This window comes from Pelobates fuscus, chromosome 2 (assembly GCF_036172605.1).
Source record: "Pelobates fuscus isolate aPelFus1 chromosome 2, aPelFus1.pri, whole genome shotgun sequence".
NCBI classification, from domain to species: Eukaryota; Metazoa; Chordata; class Amphibia; order Anura; family Pelobatidae; genus Pelobates; species Pelobates fuscus.
Genome location: NC_086318.1, coordinates 153,399,953 through 153,426,709, shown reverse-complemented (window position 1 = coordinate 153,426,709; position 26,757 = coordinate 153,399,953). Strand labels below are relative to the sequence as shown.

The following is a 26,757-nucleotide window of genomic DNA, read 5'->3' as shown; positions in this document are numbered from 1 at the left end:
CAGCTCCTATACCGTCCATTTAGAATTTTCTTTTCTCTTTATTTGCTTTGGATAGTCCTTACCGTTCTATTAATGTCATGCTCTCTGTGATCTCAACAGCTCATGTTCTGATTTCTGGGATCCCTTTCGGTATGGCTCTCTGGTTTGTACACTCATGTGGGATGTCCGCTAAGCATGTCCTCCGCTACCTAAATATTTCCAAATATGACCTAGTCCTATGTTTTTTGATAAATTTGCCTGACACAATTCTCTTTCTTAACAATCTACATCTGGTGGCTTGGACACTTTCAAAGCGATCCTGGAATGTTGACAAACTATCTGAGCCAGATTGAGAATTATTGTGGGACTCCTGGGTCCCAGGTACGAGATGATGTTGCCTTTCAGCTTGCCATTCCTGGGCTATCGTGTGTTTGGAATGGGACCTAAATCTTTTTACAGCTCCTATACTGTCCATTTAGAATTTTCTTTCCTCTTTACCATTTCTTTACCATTTCTATTAATGTCATGCTCTCCGTGATCTCAACAGCTGTACACTCATGTGGGATTTCCGCTAAGCATGTCCTCCACTACCTAAGTATTTCCAAATATGACCTAGTCTTATGTTTTCTGAGAAATTTGCCTGACACAATTCTCTTTCTCTATGACAATTATTGATAAAATGTCTTCTGTTTGCTAAGTCTCTTTCATTGGATCTCCGACTTTTGAGAGATGTTGATGCATTTCTCTCCAAAGGCGCATTTCGGATTTCTTGTTGCACTAAATCTGATTCCTTGACCATTTTTTCTTTCGGGATAACCTAAAATTTGCGTTGTTATGGCTCTCGTTTATGCTTCGGTTACGGCACTTCTCCGCCCTTCTAACTCCTGTTTACTTCTCGTTTCCTGTGTCAAACCTGTCTCTACAACAACTCTAGCATGCTGGATTCCATGGCTTTTATTCTTAGTCGGCATGGATTCTTCACTCACTTAGGGCGCTGTGGGGGGGGCCTTCATCTGCCTTTATTTCAGGAGCCTCTCTTTACGATACTCTTAGGTCTGTGCTCTGGTCCAGGGAAGACACTTCTCTGACATTTTATTTTCATCTAGTTTTTCACGCTTCTTATTCTTTGTTATCAAAGCATTAACAAAGCAAAATATGAAGCCTCCTGTCACGTAGCCTTCCCTTATTTTATCGTAGGTTTCATACTAGATAATATGCGACTGTTTGCTGTGATATAATTTTCTATTATTTCACAACACTAGCTATTTTATTGATATGTTCTTTATGCTATATTTGAATTTATTCTAAAACCAGTTTATGTTTTGTTTTACATTGCCCTTAAAGAACAATTTATTAATCCTTTTCCACAGATTCTGTTCTTCTTTTTCAGTGAGATCTTTTTTGGTATGGCTTTGGTATATATGTGTGGCTGATTATTATTCTACAAGGCTATATGTGTCAGTTGGTTTTCAATTAAGTTATCATTTTCTTTGGTTATTTACTTGGACAGTTCGTTCTCATCACTACAAAGAAAAACGAGGAGTTTCAGCGGGCATGCCTATTTGTTGGGATTTACTGTTTTTTGATTTGTTCTCTTGTTACTGAGTAAATACTTTGTTGCTGGGAGTACAGCAAACGATGTAAAGTAAAACATTCACCTCCTTGTTATTCAAATTAAGATTATAGATACACTAAAGCTTGCATAATCAACATTGGTTTTGTTGCTGTTGATATACAATATAGTCTTATGACTCTGTACATTGATTCTTGAAAATCTTAAAGAGAAATAGTAGAGAAAGTAATTAAAGTAAACAACAGAGCCCTATACTGCTAATTCCTAAAAAAAAAAAAAAGGCACCACAATTGCCTGTACTTGATATATTTCTGTGAAATTAAATTAAAGGTAGTGAATGGGTTAAATCCACCAGGGTCTATAATACTAATGTTTGTTGGGTGATGGTGGAATCAATATGGTAGAATTGCACTTGAAATGCAGCCAATGATATTTAAATCTGATATTTTTATGGTTGATAAAAAACTGTTTTTATTTTTTTTAAATTTGCCAAGCCAGACTCACATGAGGCAAAGTGTACCTCAGTGTACTTTGAGTAGTACTGTTTTCAAAACCAAACAATCACTATAATCTGACGCGATTCCAGATGGCAGGGGCTTATATAAAAGCCTCTGTTGCCTTCAATTTCAGCCAGTAAGATGTCCTTTAGGCATTTGAAGGGACTCCTTTGGTACCCGTAACCACTGAGGTAGAGAGTCTTTTTTTAGGATCAGATGATTCCCAGCTGAATTGGAAACAGACACAGGTGATTGGGGTTCCACTGGCTATAAGATTAAAAAGGCTTAAAGTATTTGGGACAACCTGGTCCTTTGTCCCTTTATGTTATTGTTTTTATTGTTTCGAGACAATAATAACTGCAAACAGCACCAAACTGTCACTCTTTGCAGCTATAATTTAAAGGATAATGCCAATTATTATACTAGGATTACGCTTATAAATGAGTTTGCAAGCTGTGACAGTAAATGTCATGCATGTCTTCTTGCTGTGATAGTAAATATCACGGATGTTTTCAATGACTTCCAAGCGTAACTCGTTTTAGCAGCTACAGTGTTTCCCCTGTCAAACAGTAAATAGTAGTAAATAGTAAAATGCAGCTGCAAGTTTTACTATCAAAAAAACATTAGGAGCCAAATAGCTGGCCTGGACAACACCAGTAAATTGCCATTTTTATCGGATTTATTTATTGATTGATTTTTGATAAGTAATTTCTGGCCATCAGACTTAGATTCCCCATGTAGATTCCAGTTACTTTTTGTGCTCGGCTATTTTGGTGTAATATGTGCTATTCTCCATAATTCCTAGTTTACTGAGTTAACCTAGTGGTAAAATAAATATACTTTTAGTCACTGGAACAACAATTGTGAATCCCATAGGAATGCTATACCTTCACAATGTAAACTAACATTCCAAACAAACTGTGTAAAATATCGGCATATAGTTCAATTCCTTCCATAATTCCCTCTTTATATAAATAAAATATGTAAATAATAATCATATTTTGGTTAAAGATCACCCCATTTTATAATTTGGTTGGGGGTGTTGTTCTATTACTGCATACATAAGCTACCTTCTTCCCCTGAGTGAAAATATTTAACACACCAATTCTTCTTTTATATATATTTATATTAGAGATTAAAATTTGAGATTGCGCTAATATTGGTGATGAAAGCAGCTTTGGATACATTTGTAGAAATCTACTCACAAACTCAAATAAAAAAGGTCAGTGTTTCAATTCTATACTTTAGGTTAAACATTTCATGCACCCTGCTTCCATTATTGATTTTACTACTAAAGACTGTTACCTGTAATATGAAGGAAAAGCCTTTGTTCTAAAACTGCTCTATTACCAAAAGGATAACACGGTTATGTTAATTATTCTTTTTTAAGCCATGAAGACTTTGTAAGAACCTTACTCCAACTATCAACAGAGTAATATATTTACCTCTCTAGCAAAATATTGTGTATTTTCCTTTTAAGTACTTTGTGACGCTCTATAAATCTGGTAACATTTTAATCTTATTAGCGTGAAACTTACACAGCATTTTAGTCACCTGTCTCCTCCGAATCTTTTCCTGCTGCAGTCGCACGTTTTGGTAAGTATCTCCATCCCCAGATTTAGCCTCTAAAACTTGGAGCATTTTTTCCCTTTTGAGCCGGAGGCCAATGAGAAGATAGAGAACACTAATAGTCCCCATTGGCAGGAAGAAGAAGACAATAGTAGTAATCTGGATGACGAGGTTGTAAATCCATCGAGGCAGCACCACAGTACAGACAGCAGTGCCAGGTATTGTGCCAAGGCCCACCACATTCAGGTGCGTGATACCATTAAGGCTGGTGTTTGGAATTGAGCATAAAACAGACATAACCCACACAGTTATTATTACTCTCTTGGCATGATTCCTGGTCACCACATACTTTGCTCGAAGAGGATGCACTACAGCGATAAATCTCTCCACACTAAGAGCCGTAACATTCAAGATGGACGCAAAGCACACCGTTTCAAACAGTAATGTCTTGAAGGAGCAGCCACCTTTCCCAAACAGGAATGGGTAGTTACTCCAGAGCTCATAAAGCTCCAATGGCATTCCCAGGAGGAGTACAAGCAAGTCGGAGATGGCAAGGCTAAACAGATAGTAGTTGGTAGGAGTTCTCATGATCTTGTGTTTGAGAATCACAATACAAGTCAGAGTATTCCCTACTACACCAACTGTAAAGATCAGCAGATACACCACACAAATAGGGATGAAATAATTAGACCTACGGGGGCCCAGGTACTTGAACAGAAGCTCCTCTGAAGTCAGGTTGCAATCCATGGGGTTAATATCACAGAATGTCAAGTTATGGTTGGTATGGTTTTGGTTGTTTGTTTCTCCATGGTCTAAATTGTGAGGGAGATCCCTTTGAAACTGAGACAGTTCCAGACTTGAGTAGTTTTCTTGGAATATAGACATCACTTTCGCTGTTGATATGAAGTTCGAATACCTATAAGGAAAAGCACCAGTTAGATTGTTATGGTAGATGGGACTCACAATCAGTTACTAGGAGATTAAATTATTATTGTTATTTTTCATCCATGGCAGAAGTCCCACCTAAACCACCCAAAACAATATGATCATTTAAGTAAGAAAATGTGATTTAAGAGAAAAGACTTTAAAATGTATTAGTGACATTAGACGGACTTGGACAGCACACGTTATATGTATATTGTATACCATGCAGATTCCAATTCTGATTTCATACATGTAAATTTAAGGAAGAATATGAAAGAAATTAGCAAATTATTTATATGATATTCTGTGTGCAAGGCTTTTGAAGAGCTGTAGAAGAGTTGATGTAAAAAGAGAGGAAAGTATTCAGTTGTATACTCTTAAAGGGAAACTATAGTGCTAGGAAAACAAAGCTGTTTTCTTAGCACTTTAGTGACCTAAAATGGCCCCTCACTTGCGCCTCCACCCATCCCCCGCATGTAAAGGGTTAATAATCCTTTTGTCACTAACGATGTCCCTCGGCGCTGGGTCAGGCTCTGCACGTGGCGCACTCGCATTAGTACTACCTGAAGGAATATTAAACATTAATCTGTCAGTATTGTATAAATTGAATTATTTTGTAAATGTATTAGCAAGCTCTTTTTGCAGAACCGCTTACAAAACATAACTGAAAGGAAGTCACAAGCTATAACAGTTTTTATGTAACAGAATATGCTTAACCACAATGTACATGTGATATTTTGTAAGAATAGATTATTGAATATTGAACATAACAGCAGAAACTATTTCCTCTTTTATGTATCTCGTGTAACCTTTTTGTAACCTTTTGTAACCAATGTTCGTGACAAGTATAGTATAAATATAGAGCATCTTGAATAAATGATTAGAAGATTTTGGAAAGCAAAGAGTGTGTGTCTGGTTAATACGCTTCCATAAATCTTCCCTGAATATTCAGCTGACAATCGAGGGTTGGAAAATAGTGACCAGAGGGACCGAGTCACCAGAGTAGCAGATTTACCTTTCAGCTTGGTGTCAGAAGTGGGATTGTAGCCAAGCCATTGCGGTGAGTAGTAATTCCTTGTGTCTATCTTGACGCCCTGAATCTATGATCCCCATGGTTTTGTAAGTCTACAACATTTTAGGAAAGGTTATTTAGTATATGTGTTTTATGTGACTAAGGTCCCGGTAAATAGTCTAGTAAGGGAACTAGACAGGATATATATATTTAGATAAGTCTAGTAAGGGAACTAGACAGGATTAGATTAAAGTATCTATGAGTGATATAGATACAGGATGTAGTATATAAGTGAATATACTAGGATAAAGAAAAAGTGTACACAGATAAATAGTTTCACCTTGTCCACCCTCTAATTGTCATTAGTTAAGTCTGGTGGTGATTGTGTGTGTGACTAAGTGTTTGAAAGATTTGTCCTAGGAATGGGAAATAACCATGTAAGAATATGAAGTAGTTAACTTTTCTTGTTCATATGTATTTTATGCTTAGATAAGGTTTATAATCATTAGTGCTGACTGTAAGGATATGAAATAGTTAAACTCTTTTTGCTTTATTCTTTATGTCACATAGAAGTATAAGCGTATTACTCTGTTTTATTGTAAGTTATCCCACATGGGATCTGTGTGCCTGGTATGATTGTTACAGGGCTCGAGTCCTGCAGGAACGCGTGGGAACGGCGTTCCTGCACTTTTTCCACAGCAGGAACGCCGTTCCCATTACTAGTCCTGCAGGACCCAGGGCTGGCACAAGCGGCTGCCAGAGCAGGGGGGAGGACAAATCCGAATCCCCTGCCTCTGACTGGGGACTCGGATTTTTAAACTCACCTCTCCCCCTGCAGTCAGTGGAGTCTTCCTGACACTCCTGATGATGTCAGTAGGAGGGGGCGTGACTTTCTCTGCTCTTCTCACAGGACCGCTGGGGAGCAGAGGAAGTCACGCCCCCTCCTCCTGACATCATCAGGAGAGGCCGGCTTACTCCACTGACTGCAGGCTGCAGGCTCCACATCCTGTCCCAGCCCTCCTGGCCCAAGGTAAGCCTCAGGGAGGGGGGAAGGCACTTTAGTTTATTTTTTTTTTTTATCCCTTCCCTCAGTCCCTGTCCCCCTATTTAAGGCCCTGTCCCCCCTCCTCAGTCCCTGTCCCCCTATTTAAGGCCCTGTCCCCCCTCCTCAGTTCCTGCTCCCTTTCCCCAGTCCCTGTCCCCCTCCTCAAGCCCTATCCCCTTAGTCCCTTTCCCCAGTCCCTGTCCCCCTCCTCAAGCCCTATCCCCTTACTCAGTCCCTGTCCCCCTCCTCAGGCCTGTCCCTTTCCAGAGTCCCTGTCCCCTTCCAGAGTCCCTGTCCCCCTATTTAAGGCCCTGTTCCCCCTCCTCAGTTCCTGCCCCCCTCCTCACTCCCTGTCCCCCTATTTAAGACCCTGCCCCCCCTCCTCAGTCCCTGTCCCCCTATTTAAGGCCCTGTCCCCCCTCCTCAGTTCCTGCCCCCCTCCTCAGTCCTTGTCCCCCTATTTAAGGCCCTGTCCCCCCTCCTCAAGCCCTATCCCCTTACTCAGTCCCTGTCCCCCTCCTCAGTCCCTGCCCCCATCCTCAGTCCCTGCCCCCATCCTCAGGCCTGTCCCTTTCATGAGTCCCTGTCCCCCTATTTAAGGCCCTGTTCCCCTTCCTCAGTTCCTGCCCCCCTTCATCAGTCCCTGTCCCCCTTCCTCAGTCCCTGTCCCCCTTCCTCAGTCCCTGTCCCTTTCCTCAGTCCCTGTCCCTTTCCTCAGTCCCTGTCTCCCTCCTCAGTCCCTGTCTCCCTCCTCAGTCCCTGTCTCCCTCCTCAGTCCCTGTCTCCCTCCTCAGTCCCTGTCTCCCTCCTCAAGCCCTGTCCCCTTACTCAGTCCCTGCCCCCTCCTCAGTCCCTGTCCCCCTCCTCAGTCCCTGTCTCCCTCCTCAGTCCCTGTCTCCCTCCTCAGTCCCTGTCTCCCTCCTCAAGCCCTGTCCCCTTACTCAGTCCCTGCCCCCTCCTCAGTCCCTGTCTCCCTCCTCAGTCCCTGTCTCCCTCCTCAGTCCCTGTCTCCCTCCTCAAGCCCTGTCCCCTTACTCAGTCCCTGCCCCCTCCTCAGTCCCTGTCCCCCTCCTCAGTCCCTGTCCCCCCTCCTCAGTCCCTGTCCCCCCTCCTCAGTCCCTGTCCCCCTCCTCAGTTCCTGCCCCCCTCCTAAGTCCCTTTCCCGAGTCCCTGTCCCCCTATTTAAGGCCCTGTCCCGTTACTCAGTCCCTGTCTCCCTCCTCAGTCCCTGTCCCTTTCCTCAGTCCCTGCCCCCCTCCTCAAGCCCTGCCCCCCTCCTCAGTCCCTGCCCCCCTCCTCAGTCCCTGCCCCCCTCCTCAGTCCCTGCCTCCCTCCTCAAGCCCTGACTCCCTCCTCAGTCCCTGTCCCTTTCCTCAGTCTCTGTCCCTTTCCTCAGTCTCTGTCCCTTTCCTCAGTCTCTGTCCCCCTCCTCAAGCCCTGTCCCCTTACTCAGTCCCTGTCTCCCTCCTCAGTCCCTGTCTCCCTCCTCAGTCCCTGTCTTCTTACTCAGCCCCTGCTCCCCTCCTCAGCCCCTGCTCCCCTCCTCAGCCCCTGCTCCCCTCCTCAGCCCATGGCCCCTTCCTCAGCCCTGCCACCTTACTCAGCCCATGGCCCCTTCCTCAACCCATGCCCCCCCCTCCTCCTAAGCTCCTGTCCCTTTTCCACAGCACTGTCACCTTACTTAGCCCCTGTCCCCCTCCTTAGCCCCTGTCCCCCTCCTCAGCCCCTGTCCACCTTACTCAGCCCAGTGCTCTTACTCAGCCCCTGCATACGAGCATCAGCCCCTGTCCCACTCCTCAGCCCCTGTCCCTCTTCCTCAGCCCCTGTCCCTCTTCCTCAGCCCCTGCCCCCCTTCCTCAGCCCCTGCCCCTGCCCCCCCTTCCTCAGCCCCTGCCCCTGCCCCCCCTTCCTCAACCCCTGCCCCCCCTTCCTCAGCCCCTGCCCCCTTCCTCAGCCCCTGCCCCTACCCCCCCCTTCCTCAGCCCCTGCCCCTGCCCCCCCTTACTCAGCCCCTGCCCCCCCTTCCTCAGCCCCTGCCCCACTTCCTCAGCCCCTGTCCCCCTCCTTAGCCCCTGTCCCCCTCCTCAGCCCCTGTCCACCTTACTCAGCCCAGTGCTCTTACTCAGCCCCTGCATACGAGCATCAGCCCCTGTCCCACTCCTCAGCCCCTGTCCCTCTTCCTCAGCCCCTGTCCCTCTTCCTCAGCCCCTGCCCCCCTTCCTCAGCCCCTGCCCCTGCCCCCCTTCCTCAGCCCCTGCCCCTGCCCCCCCTTCCTCAGCCCCTGCCCCTGCCCCCCCTTCCTCAGCCCCTGCCCCCCCTTCCTTAGCCCCTGCCCCCCCTTCCTCAGCCCCTGCCCCCCTTCCTCAGCCCCTGCCCCCTTCCTCAGCCCCTGCCCCCCCTTCCTCAACCCCTGCCCCCCCTTCCTCAGCCCCTGCCCCCTTCCTCAGCCCCTGCCCCTGCCCCCCTTCCTCAGCCCCTGCCCCTGCCCCCCCTTACTCAGCCCCTGCCCCCCCTTCCTCAGCCCCTGCCCCCCTTCCTCAGCCCCTGCCCCCCTTCCTCAGCCCCTGCCCCCCTTCCTCAGCCCCTGACCCCCTTCCTCAGCCCCTGCCCCCTTCCTCAGCCCCTGTCCCCCTCCTCAGCCCCTCAGTTCCTGTCCCTTTCCTCAGCCCCTCAGTTCCTGTCCCTTTCCTCAGTTCCTGTCCCTTACCTCAGACCATGTCCCCTTCCTTAGCCCATGCCCCCCCCCCCCCCCCCCCCCAATCTCCTGTCCCTCTTCCTCAGCTCCTGTCCCCTCCTCAGCCCCGTGCCCTTACTCAGCCCCTGCATACAAGCGTATCTTTTTTTGGGGTGAGGGGGGGAGGGGGGGAGGGAGCGTGGAGTGGATCTTGGGTGAGTTCCTGCCCTTTTTGACCCAGGACTTGACCCCTGGATTGTTACTTTAATACCATAAGCCCACTACATTTTCTATGAGAGTGGGATAGTGTATTTGCATGATGAGCTCAGTATTTTATACTGAGACAAAAAGTCATTTCATTAGTATTTGAAAGTTAATTCACCATATGGGATTAATTGTATAGAACACCAATCAGCACATCGTCTCTGCCCTGTGTGTTTGTTGCAAAGGATCCATACTGTAAATATGATTTTACCACATGACAGGAGGCTTCATATTTGCATATCTTTCTTTACTGAAAACTCCAGCAGCATAGAAACAGTAACAACCAATCAGAGAAAAGATATGCTGCCCATAAAAGGGCCTGTCTATGACATAATTTCCTCTTTCTTTGCTGCTCCAGCCATCAACAGGTCAGAGTATTTTTTACCTGGTGCTTCATATTGATTATGTACTGTTATTCTTTATTGTGTACTGCTTTAATTCTGATTTTACACTCTTTATACCCTTGATTATCTACTGTTATTCTTTATTGTGTACTGCTTTAATTCTGATTTTACACTCTTTATACCCTTGATTATCTACTGTTATTTTTTATTGTGTACTGCTTTAATTCTGATTTTACACTCTTTATACCCTTGATTATCTACTGTTATTCTTTATTGTGTACTGCTTTTATTTTGATTTTACACTCTTTATACCCTGTCTACTTGCACCCGTTTGTTTCCCCTCTCTAACTGTCCCTGTGCACTGAGTTTTATATCACACTCTTTCCAGACGATCCGCGGGCGGCGTGGCTTCCCGTGCCTCGCTCACCGCGCGAACCTGTCTGCTATTTCACTGGGGCTGGTGGGGACGGGTGGAGGGTAGCCGGGGTTATTTTACTTCTGCCTTACTTTGTTTTGCCGCGATCTGCACCTCGCTAGTGGCCGCGAGCGGGAACCCCTTCCCCACGCGGCCGGCGGCCATCTTGGATCTCGCGGTTATCGCGAGATCCGCGGCGGCCGTCTATCTTCCTTCACGGCGGCTCGGTAATCACCCGACCGCCGCCACGATACCGGGGATTACCCTCAGGGTGACTCCCCGCTCTCTCCCCTAACCACTTACGTTCTGGTGCAGGGGAAAGATATATTTTTGGCAGTCTACCCCTAAGGGTGAAAAAAGTTTTATACTTCCGTTTATGTATATCTGCCTCAGTGAGGCAAGAGGAGTGCATGCATATATATATAGATTTACATTTGTATTTGAAGGCTTAATATTATACATGTTATCACTGGATATTATACAAGCATTATAAAGGGACATATCCTTATATTCCCTCCCTCAGGGGATTGCGTGATATTACTCTACCCATCCAGGGTATATTCTATGGTTACCCTTTACAGGGTCATACCTCTCTACTGCACCCAAGGGTGAAATCTATGTGGGTGTCCTCTGGGTATTTTTTCATGGCACACCACCTGGGGTGACCCCCCAGATACGCATGCAGGGCGATACGGCCCACTTTTTTGGTTGATGTGGGTGTCCTCTGGTTTCCACGGCACACCACCCGGGGTGAACCCCGAGAATATGCACGAGGGCTTACCTAATTCTAGAAATATTTAGCCCCTCTGGATAAGATTACGTGCATAAAGCCTTCTATACATACAGCCCCTACGCCGGGTAACCCCGGTCGTAGCGGGACCCGACATATATTGTCTATTTGCATACGATAAACCACCACGGTTTTTCTCCACTGAACCTTGTTCTCGCCCCAAAGGTCAAACGATACCTCTGATCACTAGCCCTCCAGAACGCATGGAGGCATCGGGCTCAGAGGTGTCCAAGGCCAAGAGGCTCAGAAAGGCTTCGAGCCCCCCTCCGCTAAGGCAAAGGGCAAGGTGCCCGTCAAACGGGTCAAGAGCGCGGACCGACAACCCGCATCCTTCGCACCCCTATCCTCGGACGAGGACGAAGCCTATGGCCCACACCCCCCGAATGTGGTGGACGAAGGGCAAAGGGACGGCTCACCCTCGGACGACGAGGAGTGGCAAGACCTACCACCCACTTCTTCGGCTTATGTCAAGGAGACCTTCTTAGGCAAAGAAGCCGACGACGACCGCCCCACCGGTCCGTCCGGAGATGGTGTCTTTATGGATGACCAGGGGATGCTGTTATTTGACCCGCGTACCGCCCGACACCCTCGCTCCTCTGAATGGACACTGCCAGAGCATCTGGCGAAATTCATACATATCTGGCTGCGCAAGCCATTGGAAAAAGAGGTATGGACGCGCCTCCGGGCCGAATGCCCCAGGCCGCTGACCCCGACAAAGTTGCACAATGATGGTGTTTATGTCGCGCTCGGGCAGAGACCCACGCAAAGGGGTGGAAAAGGGCATGAAGGCGGCACAAGACAAAGTGCTGGATCTGCTGGGCCCCATAGCTATGATGCTGTATTTCGCTGACCTGGCCCTCAGCCAAGACTCGCAACTGGACCCTCATGTCATACGCGAATGGGCCCAACGCGCAATATGTCTACTGGGCAACGCTAACGCCGCACTTTGCGTCAAGAGACGCAGATCGGCGCTGATCAGGATTGACAGCAAGCTCCTGGAACTGGGAGCCAAAGAATTTGGACCGAAGGCCCAGGGTCTACTATTTGGTGATGCCTTCATCACAGAGCTAAAGCGACATGTGAACTTGTCCACAACCTTAAACAAGGCTCAGACCTCCCTCAGACAGGTGTTCCACACTCCTCCCACAAGAGGTGTTTTTGGAAGGGCTGGCCGACAGCGGAACCGTGCCGCCAGCCGATTTTGGACCTCAGGTTCCAGGTCGTTTCCACAGACTTCAACCTTCTTCCCGTCCTCATCACAAAGGCCCTCTACGTTCCGAGGTGCAGAGAGGACCAGAGGTTTCAGAGGCCGTGGACGCGGCCGCTTCAATAATGGTGAGTCCTTCCGTACATACCAATGTCCCAAAGTTTATTGCAGGTCACGATACAGGCGGAATATCTCCCAAGGGTCTCCAACCTGACGGCGGACTGGTTCTCCCGGCACTGGAGAGACACCAGCGATTGGACACTCCACAGGGAGGTATTTCAGACACTACGACAACGGATGGGTGCGCTATCAACAGATCTGTTCGCCTCAAGGACCAACCATGGCTTCCGGACCCGATGGGCGAAGCGGCGGACGCATTCCTTCAGGACTGGCCCTCACACGGAGCCTACGCCTTCCCTCCATTCTCGATGATTCCACGAGTACTACGGTACTTACGCACCCACAGGACTTCGCTCCTGCTCATAACGCCCCTCTGGCAGAGTCAAGCGTGGTTCCCGGACCTCCTGGAGATGTCCCACGACAATCCCGTTCTGCTTCCGAATTTCCCACTCCTCCTGTCGGGACCTTGAGGGGAACCTCACCCTCTCGTCCTGGAAGGACAACTGGACCTAGTGGCCTGGACGATTTCAGGGGTTCCTGGTCGGTCCACGGCCTATCGCAATCTACTAAAGACCTCCTATGGGATTCATGGGCTCCGGGCACCAGGAGATGTTACATCTCCGCATGGTCAGCCTGCGGTGATTGGTGCGTGGAAAGGGATTCCGATCCCTTTACTGCCCCTGTCCCGCTGATACTCAATTACCTTGCTCATCTCTTCTCGACAGGTAGATCGTATAGATCCCTTAACGTGATCAGATCGGCCATCTCAGCGGCACACATCCCAGTACAAGGCAGACCGGTGGGTCAAGACCCACTGGTATGTCGTCTACTGCGAGGTGCCAGACTGACGAGACCCCAGCACCCAAATACTCCAACCTCTGGCAAGTGAATGGAGTGCTGGATTTCCTGCGAGGTTGGCCGGACAACCCGTTTCTATCTCTGAAGCAACTCTCAGCAAAACTGGCCCTTTTGCTATGCCTCGTCTCTTTCCGACGGGTGTCTGACATTAGGGCCTTTGACGTGGACGGTTTCCCTCTCACTCCAGAGGGAGTCAATTTTTCCATTGCAAGACGGACTAAGTCAGATACGTCCTCTGTGTCCTACCCATATTTCGAATCAGACTCAAAGCTATGTGTTGTCAAGACACTTAGGAGATACGTAGAAATCACAGCCACCCTCCGGCGCTCCCCGACGGGTCTGCTGCTGATTTCCTACATGAAGCCTCACGGCCCAGTGTCTACGACCACCTTGGCCAGATGGGTTCGCTGGTTACTACAGCTGGCAGGAATCGAATCTAGCTTTGGAGCGCATTCGGTCAGAGGGGCGGCGGCATCCCAAGCGTTCTTGGCAGGCGCCTCCCTAACCGACATTATGCGTTGTGCGGACTGGTCTAGGGAAAGTACTTTTCGGACTTTCTACTTCCGCCAGGTTTCGCATGCTTCCTTCACACTGGTTAGGCCTAAGCTTTAAAAATGCAAATATGAAGCCTCCTGTCATGTGGTAAAATTGAAGATTATATTAGCTTTAGTGTACTAATAATCTTAATTTTAGTAATGACAGGAGGCGAATATTTCCCGCCCTAGAGTTTTCTTCCCCCCCAGGTTATTTAGTTTTTCAGGAGTAAGTCCTAGTGCTCAGGTAAGCATGCAGGTTCTTGCTGTATACGTTGGCTTTTTGATACGTTGTTTGTTATTATGTATGGATTATATAATTATCAGTTTCCTTTGATTTTGGTTGTTATGTTTCTCACGTTCTGATTTTGATGCCCTATATTTAGGTATGAGACTACGCATCTTACTATACATTACTGTTCAGATATACTATGGTTATGATATGCGGACATGTTGCCACGCCAGAAACCTTTCACCTTTTTCTCTTTCTTTCAGCGTGAACATCCATTTTATGGGACGAAGAATCGTCTTCCACTCCGTCACATCATGGATCTACCGAAGTTTATTATCCTTATATGTGATTGAATTGTTAATCTGTATTTATGTTTTTTAAATAATGAATGTTACTTTTTATTTCGCCTCAAAGAAAGAGGAAATGATGTCATAGACAGGCCCTTTTATGGGCAGCATATCTTTTCTCTGATTGGTTGTTACTGTTTCTATGCTGCTGGAGTTTTCAGTAAAGAAAGATATGCAAATATTCGCCTCCTGTCATTACTAAAATTAAGATTATTAGTACACTAAAGCTAATATAATCTTCAATTTTTGTTTGAGAGCAACATTTACATTTTCAGTGGTCCAACACATGCTTCATTTTGTGCTGTAAGCTAACCTTTTTATTGCTACAGATGCTTACTGCATATGTTTTGTGTCTTCTGTGTCTCACATTATATGTGTTGTTTTAAATTGTGGTTTATAGCCTGAATCAGAGATCATGGACAAAGGTTTCTACCTGTGTTACTAAGGGTCTTGGAGACTGACCGGTCTAAGGTTTGCCATGCCTTTTAAACATGGTTTAGTATACATTTTTAAGTCTCTGAGAGTTCTGAAAGATTCGGGTGAAACCATGTCTGTATAATCTGGTCCAGATGTTTGCTCAATTTCTAGATTTAAGTTGATGCAGTATCATCTCAGATTAGTTAATGGAAGTTTCATACAAATATTTTAGTTATGAGCGCGCTATATAAATGGATCCTTTCTTTATATACAATACTATAGTAGATTAAAGTAATGAAGTTAATTAAGAAAAAAACAATTGGTATACCTTACAATAATATGTTCTGAATATAGCTGTTAACTGTTTATTCTGTGTAAATGGTGATTGTGATAATGTGTGAAGTGTGCAGCTCAACTGGAAAGTGGTTTAATTTATATGTTGCTGTATTGTTTTAAATTATAATTTGAATCAGTTTGTCTCAGTCTAGTGATACTGATAAGAATGCCAGCCAAATAACCTAGCAAATAACGGTTTTATTAGCTGTTGAATACTAGTGTTTGGCCAAGAGTAGTTGGAGTTGGAGTAGTTCTATCAGCTCAGAGAGGCTCTGTGTTGTGGTCTGATATAGCTATATGGGAATGGAGATTTGGAGGTGTTAGTTTAAGACTGCTTTCATATTGTGTCTACCCGTGTTTCCTAGGAGGGACACAGAGTGTCTAGTTGCGTGCAATGAATGTGTTTTCTGTATTGGCATATCTGCTGGGTATCCATTATGTGTTTCTACTACGTCTGCTTTGTGAGATGTCTGTTTTGTGAGATGTCTGTTTTGTGAGATGACATGTAATATTACATTGGATGCTGAGTATGAGTTATATGGTTTGAAATTAATTGGTGTGTTATGTGTTATATGTATTTTATTATCCATTGTGTAGGAGTTTAACTAGCAGAGTGATTTGCATATCATTAATGTAAGCATTTAGTGTTTTTACAAAAGGTGAAATGCTGTCCAGCCGGCTAGAATGAAACAATTGTATGCTATCGCTCCTGGAGCAAGAAAAGCGCTTGTTACATCCCACGTGAAAGGGGCCTTGCAAACTTCTGCTGTTCAAATCGTGGGTCCACGTTTCCATTTGCAAATTGATTAATCCTGAAAGTCATTATTTTACTGATAAAAAGGATTGAATGGACAAGATGTCTCTCCCTCATAAAGGAGTTCTAATAGGGGAGTATTGTCCAGCTCAGAGTTAACTCTACTTTTAAAGTATATTGCATTGTTTGTGTCAAAGTAAGATTCATTGATTATGGGATAATAATAACATGGTATTTTTAATAGAGATTAGACAATTTATGAAATGTATAAGTGAGGTTATTTTAATCTCCTAAACTACTGTATTATATTTGTATGGGTAAATTGAAAGCATTTTGCAGATCCAGAAGATGATTAATAAATAATATAATAATCTCACTAGGTGCCAAATTATGCAAAAAGGCTATCCAAAGTATGCACTAACGGGTTAAAACTTGTTTTCTTGATAAGCGTATAACATTTAGTTTTGTGGTTAGACTTTTTAAACTCAATTTGAAATATGTCCCAACTACATCCTTGCACGGCACCAGGTATAGGAAGCAATATGCGTTTTAAAAATTGGCAAGGTCTTAGTGTTTTCAATATATTATAACAATGGAAAAGTACCTAACTGCATGTCTGCATTACACTCATGACACAGACTGTCAGTATTGCAAGCCCTATATGAAGGCTATGCTTTCATTGTCGATGTATATACCCCTAGACAACCTGGCTTTATACACAATTTAACTATCCATTAAACCTTTAAAAGCTTATTAATATTATATCTGTGTGGTACACAAAGAGGGGGGTGTGAGTTAGGTAATCCCATCCTGCATATGGAATAAAGGCAGAGGTAGAGGATTTGGTCAAAGGGTCTAACTTTTGTAGAGGTAACAACTTCAGCATTGGTGGAACACACTGTTCTAATTGTGGATAGCAGGGTCACTGGAAAAAACCTACCCCCACAGATTCCTCAATACCAACCATACCTTCCAACCTATACCCACACCCAACAACCCCAGCCTAATACACAGATGGTTCATGTTTTTAATATTTTATATAGTTTTAGGTGTTAATCCAAGAGTATTGAATTATTCAGGATTATTAAAGTAATTAATTTTGAGTATCAAATCAAGGTTCCAGTTTAGGAACATAGTTTTATTGGGAATTATCCCCATATGTATATGTTAGTGTTTTAATATTCATCCTAACAAGCATTTCTATAGAGTGAATGCTTCTCTCATCCGTACAAAGGGGTATTATGTGGAACTTCCTAGAAGACAGATTGCATAAAATATAAGCAAATATAAGAGAAGTACATGTTACACAAATTAAGGGTTTAACCTTAATCTCTAATTTAAGTTTTAGCCTAGGTGATTAATGAATTAATGTTGTATTGATCCTTGTATTTGTATGATTGTAGAGATCATCCTGGAGTGTTTGTGCCGCCGGATTTCTGGGACTACACACCAAACTCTCTGGCTGACCATGCAATAAGTATTTTGCAATTACATCTGTTTGGTCAAGAACATGGAAAGTCTTGAAGGTGCAGTGCTGTCTAATACTGCTGGTTCTGTAATAACACTTTCAACCATTGGGGTGTTGCACAGAGCATTGTGGTGAAAATCCAGCAAACAAAAGAAGAACTATGTGGAAGCTGACATTGTCTTGTTGTCAGCCATATTGCTAACCTTAGCCATTTTTATGGAACAAAATGTCTGGTGTCTAAACTGATTTCTTTATACTTTGTGAAAGACTTATTCTATTTTTCTGAACTATGCTGAACTATTGAACTATTTTTATTTTTATTTTTGTAGAGTTAGCCAGAGAGAGAGGACGTGTTACCTGACCCAGGGATGGATGTACTATGTGTGTTTTTGATATATGTTGAGTGTGCCAAGGATGGATTCCCATGTTTTGAGGAACTGCGTGAGGATATGACTGGTTTTGACTGGACTTTTGGAAAAGGGAAATGGTTAAAAGATATAGGACGCAAGGTCCTGGTTGTGCAATAATATATTTGCTATAAGCCCAAGTTCCATTCTGTCTTAAACATCCATTTTCTATATATCTGTCTGCAAAAGTATTGTGTCTTTTTTTTTCCTGCGGAGTTTCTGTTTCTTGTAGACCACATGATTGCTTGGGAATGCCATAATGTGGAAATTTTTCTGTCTTGGGAGAATGTTAACCGATAATATGAGCAATATATTGCTCAAAGAGGGGTAACAATTGTGATTATTGGGGCTCAGTTAGATGGAACACCGGGACAGATTGGGGTTATAAGCCACACAATGTATTAGATAAAAAAGATAAGAATGGGAAGTCCCTCTTGACTAGACGGACCCTAACAAAGCCAGGTACATGTACCCCTATAGGGCAAACTGGGCACTCCATGAAATTTACCTTAAATATTGAACACCCCAGTCCTGGAGATCAAGGTATTTATATTCTCAGTACCTTTCTAAGAGGAGGTATTGGAGGTAATCGAGGAAAATTCCAGTTAAAAGATATATGGAACTCCTCAGAATGGAAAAGCCTCACCTCTAGACAAAGCCTTGTTAATCCTCTAAAGCCCCACATTCAAACCCTTGGTGATATGATGGCCATAGCAGATCCCACGTTTGAAGATACCATAGCGCTAGAAACAGGGTATACAGATACAAACTTATGGCTAGAATGGATGAGATATAATGCCCACTCCAATAACAGGTCAAACTGTTATGTATGTGGTAGTGCCAGACCTCATCTAGGAACCGTACCCTTACATGTCCCTGATGAGTACTGGGCATGTTTCCTAAGCTTGTTTACAGGTACTACTGTTAATACTACAGGATGTGGAGAATGGAAGAGGGATCACCCTATTGGTGAACCCAAGTTTAAATTAAATTATGCTGTCTCAATATACCCTGGTAATACCCTGGTAATTATACTTGTTTTCAGGGAAATAATGATGGTAAGGTAAACCATTTGATAACTTCTCTTCAGGATTCTGCTCCGCCTACAGTAATATTACCTTAGTGAATCAAACACAATCTGTGGGAGATGTTTATTGGATATGTGGAGATATGACAATACGTTCTAGACTCCCCACCCCCTGGAGAAGAGAATGTGCCCCAGCTAAAATAATCATGCCCCTCCATATATTTGGCGACTCTCTCCCTGAAATTAAGGTTGTAACTTATTACACAAGAAGGAAAGGGGAATCCCCACAAGGTAGTTTCGACCCATATATATATATATATATATATATATATATATATATATCTATATATAGATGCCATTGGTATTCCAAGAGGGGTCCCTAATGAATTTAAAGCTAGAGACGAGGTGGCAGCAGGATTTGAATACATTTTTCCCATTATAACAGCTAACAAGAATGTTAACTGGATTAATTATATATATTATAATCAGCAAAGATTTGTAAATTATACACGAGATGCATTACAAGGTCTTGCTGAACAATTACAGGCTACCTCACCAATGACTTTCCAGAATAGAATGGCCCTTGATATGATTTTAGCAGAAAAGGGAGGAGTCTGTAAATTACTTGACTCCGGTGTTTGTTGTACCTATATTCCAGAGAACACTGGCCCTAATGGTAAAGTAACCCTAGCTATAAAGAAATTGGAAGACCTGTCCATAGAAATGAAGAGGAATTCAGGTATTGATCACCCATGGGCAGATATGTTTAAGTTTGACAGTATCCTAGACTGGCTAAAGAATATTGCAATAATTATTGTTATGGTTCTGGTCCTTGCTCTACTTGTTTATGCTATTTTCAAGATTATTGTATTCTGCATTTACAAACATACACGCAACACTGTTCCTGTAAAATCCCCAGCTTGCTATGATGAGTATCTCCAAATGTATACACATAACCAAAGCAATGGTAAACATGCTGATACATATCTATAAGTTTATGGTACTGGTCAGATGCCTAGTCCTATGCTATGGGAATAGTGGCCGAAGACATAATGAAAGACATGCAGGATTGGCTAGCAATCCTGAATATACCATGGCAGATGGCTAGTTGTCTGAAATCCATCCAATCACAGTGCTCTGTGTCATTTTACACAGCGTGGGAACGTTCTTTTGAATTTTCCCACGCTGTGTAAAATGACACAGAGCACTGTGATTGGATGGATTTCAAGCCATCCAATCACAGTGCTCTGTGTCATTTTACAAGCGTGGGAAAGTTCTTTGGAATTTTCCCACGCTTGTAAAATGACACAGAGCACTGTGATTGGATGGCTTGAAATCCATCCAATCACAGTGCTCTGTGTCATTTTACACAGCGTGGGAAAGTTCTTTGTAATTTTTCCACGCTGTGTAAAATGACACAGAGCACTGTGATTGGATGGCTTGAAAACCATCCAATCACAGTGCTCTGTGTCATTTTACAAGCGTGGGGGCCGGGGGGGGGGGACAGTAGGCCCCCCCTTATTACCATTATGGCCCCCACCCGCCGCCCAGGGGTGGGGGCCGGGGGGGAGGACAGTAGGTCCCCCCCCTCATTACCATTATGACCCCCACCCGCCGCCCAGGGGTGGGGGCCGGGGGAGAGGACAGTAGGTCCCCCCTCATTACCATTATGGCCCCCACCCGCCGCCCAGGGGTGGGGGCGGGGGGGGAGGACAGTAGGTCCCCCCCCCTCATTACCATTATGACCCCCACCCGCCGCCCAGGGGTGGGGGCCGGGGGGAGGACAGTAGGTCCCCCCCTCATTACCATTATGACCCCCACCCGCCGCCCAGGGGTGGGGGCCAGGGGGAGGACAGTAGGTCCCCCCCTCATTACCATTATGGCCCCCACCCGCCGCCCAGGGGTGGGGGTGGGGGGGGAGGACAGTAGGTCCCCCCCCCCATTACCATTATGGCCCCCACCCGCCGCCCAGGGGTGGGTCCGGGGGGGGAGGACAGTAGGTCCCCCCTCATTACCATTATGGCCCCCACCCACCGCCCAGGGGTGGGGGCCGGGGGGAGGACAGTAGGTCCCCCCCCTCATTACTATTATGGCCCCACCCACCGCCCAGGGGTGGGGACCGGGGGGGAGGACAGTAGGTCCCCCCCCTTATTACCACTGTTTAGTGGACATGCCCCTACTAAAGGTATAGCGAGTAGGGGCATTGGGGAGATTTTAATCTCCCTTATGCTATTATGGGGGTCATATTGACCCCCATAGAGTGAGGGGGGACCTGGGGGGCTTATGAAGTGGTGGGGAGCACAGCTCCCTGCCGCTTCTGTCTTTACATATTACAAGGAGGGAGCTGCACGCCGGTAGCTCCCTCCTTGTAATAAACCGAACGAGCAAGCGAACACTGAAATTCAGTGTTTGTTTGTTCGTTTGATTTTTTCTATTCCTTTATTCGTCTGTCTGATGAATGAATGAATAGGTGAAATTCCCGTTCGCATGTCCAGGTGTTTCACTGGGCATGTACGAGAATCTCACAGTCTATCTAGTGTGGGCAGATGACGTGTCCCACAGGGACTTCATCTACCTACTCAAAGATGGCGGCGCCCTGAATAAAGATCGGGGCAGAAAATAAAGAATAATAAATAGGTAATGTGGGGGGCTAAGGGGCATTTGGGGGTGACTAGGGGTCAATTGGATGTAGTGGAGGCGGGAGGGGGGTTAAAAAAAACGGGATTCGGCATGACAGTGCCGCTTTAATGTTTCTCTCCTCCTTCCTTCCATGTCTCTCATGTCCCCCTCCTTCCATATCTCTCACTCCCCCATGTCAATGTCTATTACCCTCCCTTCCATTTCTCTTTCTCCCCTCCCCCATCTATGTCTCTCTCTCTCCTACTTCCATGCCCGCCCAGATATCTCTTGTATGGAGGGCACTTCAATTTTGAGCCACGCCCCTGCTAGTGCTCTCCGTGCTGCCAGAGCTTTCATAGCCAGTTGTTTATTTGTGTGTCTGGGGATACCCTCAATGGGGCACGACAGTAGGAAAGTCCATGTGGACAAGGTTATAGGTATCTGTAAGACCTTGGAGGTTAGGTCCCTAATTCCCTTCCAGAAACTGTGCAGCATGTGGCAGTCCCACCACATGTGGAAGTAGCTCCCTTTTGGCTGCACATTCTCCAGCATAAATCTGTTGGGTTTTGACCTACTCTGTGTAAGAAAACTGGGGTGACATGCCACCAGAACAGCATCTTATACATTTGTTCTTGTGATAGGACGCATACAGAGACCTTGGATGTGGTTTCCCAGATTTCTTGCCATTATATGCCCTTTAGGGTTTCTCCTATATCCGCTTCCCATTTGTCTATATAGGTCATGTCTCCCCAGACTGAGGATTGTTCGCTGAGATGGATGTATATAAGGGAGATAAGACCTTTGCGGTATTTTCCATCATTGCAAAGGTGTTCAAAAGTGGTAGGGGTCCTTGTTGCCGAGGAAGTGAGTGGGGTCTCCTGTCCTAAGCGTTCGAAGCTTAGTATAGTGTTCCCTTGCCACAGGTTGTGGTATCTCTGGAGTCCTGCTCTTTCTAAATTTTAAAATTCCTGTGGTCTCATGCCCGGCAGAAACTGTCTATTGCGGTATACAGGTGTCATGGGGAAAGGATTGTTTGCTAGATTAAATTTCTCCCTCATGTGGTCATAGGTCTAGGGAATTGAGAATTGATGGGCATGCTGTCCGTAATAGAGATCGAGAGGGCCTGTCCAGTCACATGTATAGGTCTGTAATATCACATTTCATTAATCGCGCCTCTATGTCTGCCCACTAGTGATTTACCGAACTGTTCGCTGGCGAATAGTTCCGGGCGAACATATCGTGTTCGCGTTCGCCACGGCAGGCGAACACATGCGCGGCTCAATCCGCCCCCTATTTGTCATCATTGAGCAAACTTTGACCATGTGCCTCACGGTCAGCAGACACATTCCAGCAAATTAGCAGCAGACCCTCCCTTCCAGACCCTCCCACCTCCTGTACAGCATCCATTTTAGATTCATTCTGAAGCTGCATTCTTAGATAGAGGAGGGAAAGTGTAGCTGCTGCTCTTTAGATAGGGAAATTGATAGCTAGGCTAGTGTATTCAGTGTCCACTACAGTCCTGAAGGACTCATCTGATCTCTGCTGTAAGAACAGCACCCCAAAAAGCCCTTTTTAGGGCTAGAACATCAGTCTGCTTTTTTTTTTTTTTTCTGTGTAATGTAATTGCAGTTGCCTGCCTGCCAGCTTCTGTGTCAGGCTCACAGTGGATACTGTGCCCACTTGCCCAGTGCCACCACTCATATCTGGTGTCACAACAGCTTAAGCTTGACATTTAAAAATATTTTTTTCACTAGAAATTCACTAGCAATTAGTTGTCTGCCAGCTTCTGTGTCAGGCTCACAGTGGATACTGTGCCCACTTGCCCAGTGCCACCACTCATATCTGGTGTCACAATAGCTTAAGCTTGACATTTAAAAACAAAAAACTTTTTTCACTGTTATAGATTGAATAGCAGTTAGTTGTCTTCAAGCGGGTGTCAGGCCTTCAGCGTGTACTCTGCCAACCTCAGCAAGTGCATTTGCCACTCATATCTGGTGTGACTATAGCGTGCCTTTAAAAACAAAAAAGTTTTTCACTGTTATAGATTGAATAGCAGTTAGTTGTCTTCAAGCGGGTGTCAGGCCTTCAGCGTGTACTCTGCCAACCTCAGCAAGTGCACTTTGCCACTCATATCTGGTGTGACTATAGCGTGCCTTTAAAAACAAAAAAATGTTTTTCACTGTAAGCTAATAGCAGTTAGTTGTCTGCAAGCGTCTGGGTGTCAGGCCTTCAGCGTGTACTCTGCCAACCTCAGCAAGTGCACTTTGACACTCATATCTGGTGTGACTATAGCGTGCCTTTAAAAACAAAAAAAGTTTTTCACTGTAAGCTAATAGCAGTTAGTTGTCTGCAAGCGTCTGGGTGTCAGGCCTTGAGTGTGTACTCTGCCAACCTCTGCAAGTGCACTTTGCCACTCATATCTGGGTTGACTATAGCGTGCCTTTAAAAATACAAAAAGTTTTTCACTGTAAGCTAATAGCAGTCAGTGTCCTTAAAGCGGGTGTCAGACCTTCAGCGTGTACTCTGCAAACCTCTGCCAGTCGACTTTGCCATTCATATCTGGTGTGACTATAGCGTGCCTTTAAAAACAAAAAATGTTTTTCACTGTAAGCTAATAGCAGTTAGTGGTCTGCAAGCGTCTGGGTGTCAGACGTTCAGCGTGTACTCTGCCAACCTCTTCCAGTCCACTTTGCCACTCATATCTGGGTTGACTATAGCGTGCCTTTAAAAAAAAAAAAAAAAAAAAACGTTTTCACTGTAAGCTAATAGCAGTTAGTTGTCTGCAAGCGTCTGGGTGTCAGGCCTTCAGCGTGTACTCTGCCAACCTCTGCCAGTGCACATTGCCACTCATATCTGGTGTCACAATAGCGTGCATTTAAAAAGAAAAAAGTTTTTCACTGTTATAGATTGAATAGCAGTTAGTTGTCTTCAAGCGGGTGTCAGGCCTACAGCGTGTACTCTGCCATCCTCTGCCACTGCACAGTGTCACTCATATCTGGTCTCACAGTAGCTTGCACGCATAGTACCACTAATCCAAAAAAAAAATGACAGGCAGTATAAAAAGGCTGAAGGAGAACGACCTATACTGGGTGTCCATGCTACTAGACCCCCGGAATAAGCAGAAAGTGGCGGAAATGTTACCGAATTACAATAAGTCGGAAAGGATGCAGCATTTGCAAAATAAATTAAAAAGTATGCTTTACACAGCGTATAAGGGTGATGTCACAGCACAACGGGAATCCAACAGGGGAAGAGGTGGAAGTCATCCTCCTCCTCCCACGACCACGCTGGCAAGGACAGGACGCTTTAAAGACGTGTTGTTGATGGAGGACATGCAGAGCTTTTTAAGTCCTACGCATCGCCAAAGCCCTTCGGGATCCACCCTCAGAGAACGACTCGACCGACAGGTAGCAGACTACCTCGCCTTAACTGCAGATATCGACACTCTGAGGAGCGATGAACCCCTTGACTACTGAGTGTGCAGGCTTGACCAGTGGCCTGAGCTATCCCAATTTGCGATAGAACTTCTGGCCTGCCCCGCTTCAAGTGTCCTGTCAGAAAGGACCTTCAGTGCAGCAGGAGGTATTGTCACTGAGAAGAGAAGTCGCCTAGGTCAAAAAAGTCTCGATTACCTCACCTTTATTAAGATGAATGAGGGATGGATCCCGAAGGGACTGACACTGGGCGATACATTCGACTAAAAAAGGCCAGATGAGATGAGCTGCCTTGGGCTAAAAATGGTCCACACGCTGCTGTATTTTAGCTCAATGCCGGTTGACTTGCGTGACTTATCCGCCACCAACTAGGGTTCAAGCCGCAATGTTTTAGGGCACTCTCTGCCTGAAAACAAACATACAACTTTTATGGCCGCTGCTACAGCAGCGGCTGCAACAATACCTCATTTTTCAGGCATGTGTACATGCCTAATTTTTCGGCCCTCTGGTGCTGCACTGTGGCTTCAAAAACCAAACAAAAAAAAAGGCACATAGTGACCCTATGTAGGGGGAACAGTCCCTATTCTGCTCTGTGTCAGTGTGTATCAGGGATCATTAGGATAGGTGTCAATCCATATCTGCCTAGTGACCCTATGTAGGGGGAACAGTCTCTATTCTGCTCTATGTCAGTGTGTTTCATGGATCCTTAGGATATGTGTCAAAACATATCTGCCAAGTGACCCTATGTAGGGGGAACAGTCTCTATTCTGCTCTGTGTCAGTGTGTATCATGGTCTCTGAGGACAGGTGTCAATCAATATCTGCCAAGTGACCCTATGTAGGGGGAACAGTCTCTAATCTGCTCTGTGTCAGTGTGTATCAGGGATCCTTAGGATAGGTGTCAATCCATATCTGCCAAGTGACCCTATGTAGGGGGAACAGTCTATATTCTGCTCTGTGTCAGTGTGTATCAGGGATCCTTAGGATAGGTGTCAATCCATATCTGCCAAGTGACCCTATGTAGGGGGAACAGTCTCTATTCTGCTCTATGTCAGTGTGTATCAGGGATCCTTAGGATAGGTGTCAATCCATATCTGCCAAGTGACCCTATGTAGGGGGAACAGTCTCTATTCTGCTCTGTGTCAGTGTGTTTCAGGGATCCTTAGGATAGGTGTCAATCCATATCTGCCAAGTGACCCTATGTAGGGGGAACAGTATCTATTCTGCTCTGTGTCAGTGTGTATCAGGGATCCGTAGGATAGGTGTCAATCCATATCTGCCAAGTGACCCTATGTAGGAGGAACAGTCCCTATTCTGCTCTGTGTCAGTGTGTATCAGGGTCCCTGAGGACAGGTGTCAATCCATATCTGCCAAGTGACCCTATGTAGGAGGAACAGTCCCTATTCTGCTCTGTGTCAGTGTGTATCAGGGTCTCTGACGACAGGTGTCAATCAATATCTGCCAAGTGACCCTATGTAGGGGGAACAGTCTCTATTCTGCTCTGTGTCAGTGTGTATCAGGGATCCTTAGGATAGGTGTCAATCCATATCTGCCAAGTGACCCTATGTAGGGGGAACAGTCTCTATTCTGCTCTGTGTCAGTGTGTATCAGGGATCCTTAGGATAGGTGTCAATCCATATCTGCCAAGTGACCCTATGTAGGGGGAACAGTCTCTATTCTGCTCTATGTCAGTGTGTATCAGGGATCCTTAGGATAGGTGTCAATCCATATCTGCCAAGTGACCCTATGTAGGGGGAACAGTCTCTATTCTGCTCTGTGTCAGTGTGTTTCAGGGTCCCTGAGGACAGGTGTCAATCCATATCTGCCAAGTGACCCTATGTAGGGGGAACAGTCCCTATTCTGCTCTGTGTGAGGAGGAGGAACGGGAAATGAGTAGCTCGGCATCCATCCTT

The 26,757-nt window shown here is 45.6% G+C and overlaps 1 protein-coding gene across 1 annotated transcript in view; it reads right to left on the bottom strand.

The window, feature by feature from the left end:
* Positions 1 to 26,757, bottom strand: part of NMUR1 (neuromedin U receptor 1) — a 118,129-nt gene that overhangs the window by 64,844 nt on the left and 26,528 nt on the right. The window contains exon 2 of the mRNA XM_063441100.1: positions 3,588 to 4,534. Within this exon, the coding sequence (XP_063297170.1) occupies positions 3,588 to 4,503 (916 nt within the window). The 5' untranslated portion in view covers positions 4,504 to 4,534. The remainder of the gene's footprint in view (positions 1 to 3,587; positions 4,535 to 26,757) is intronic.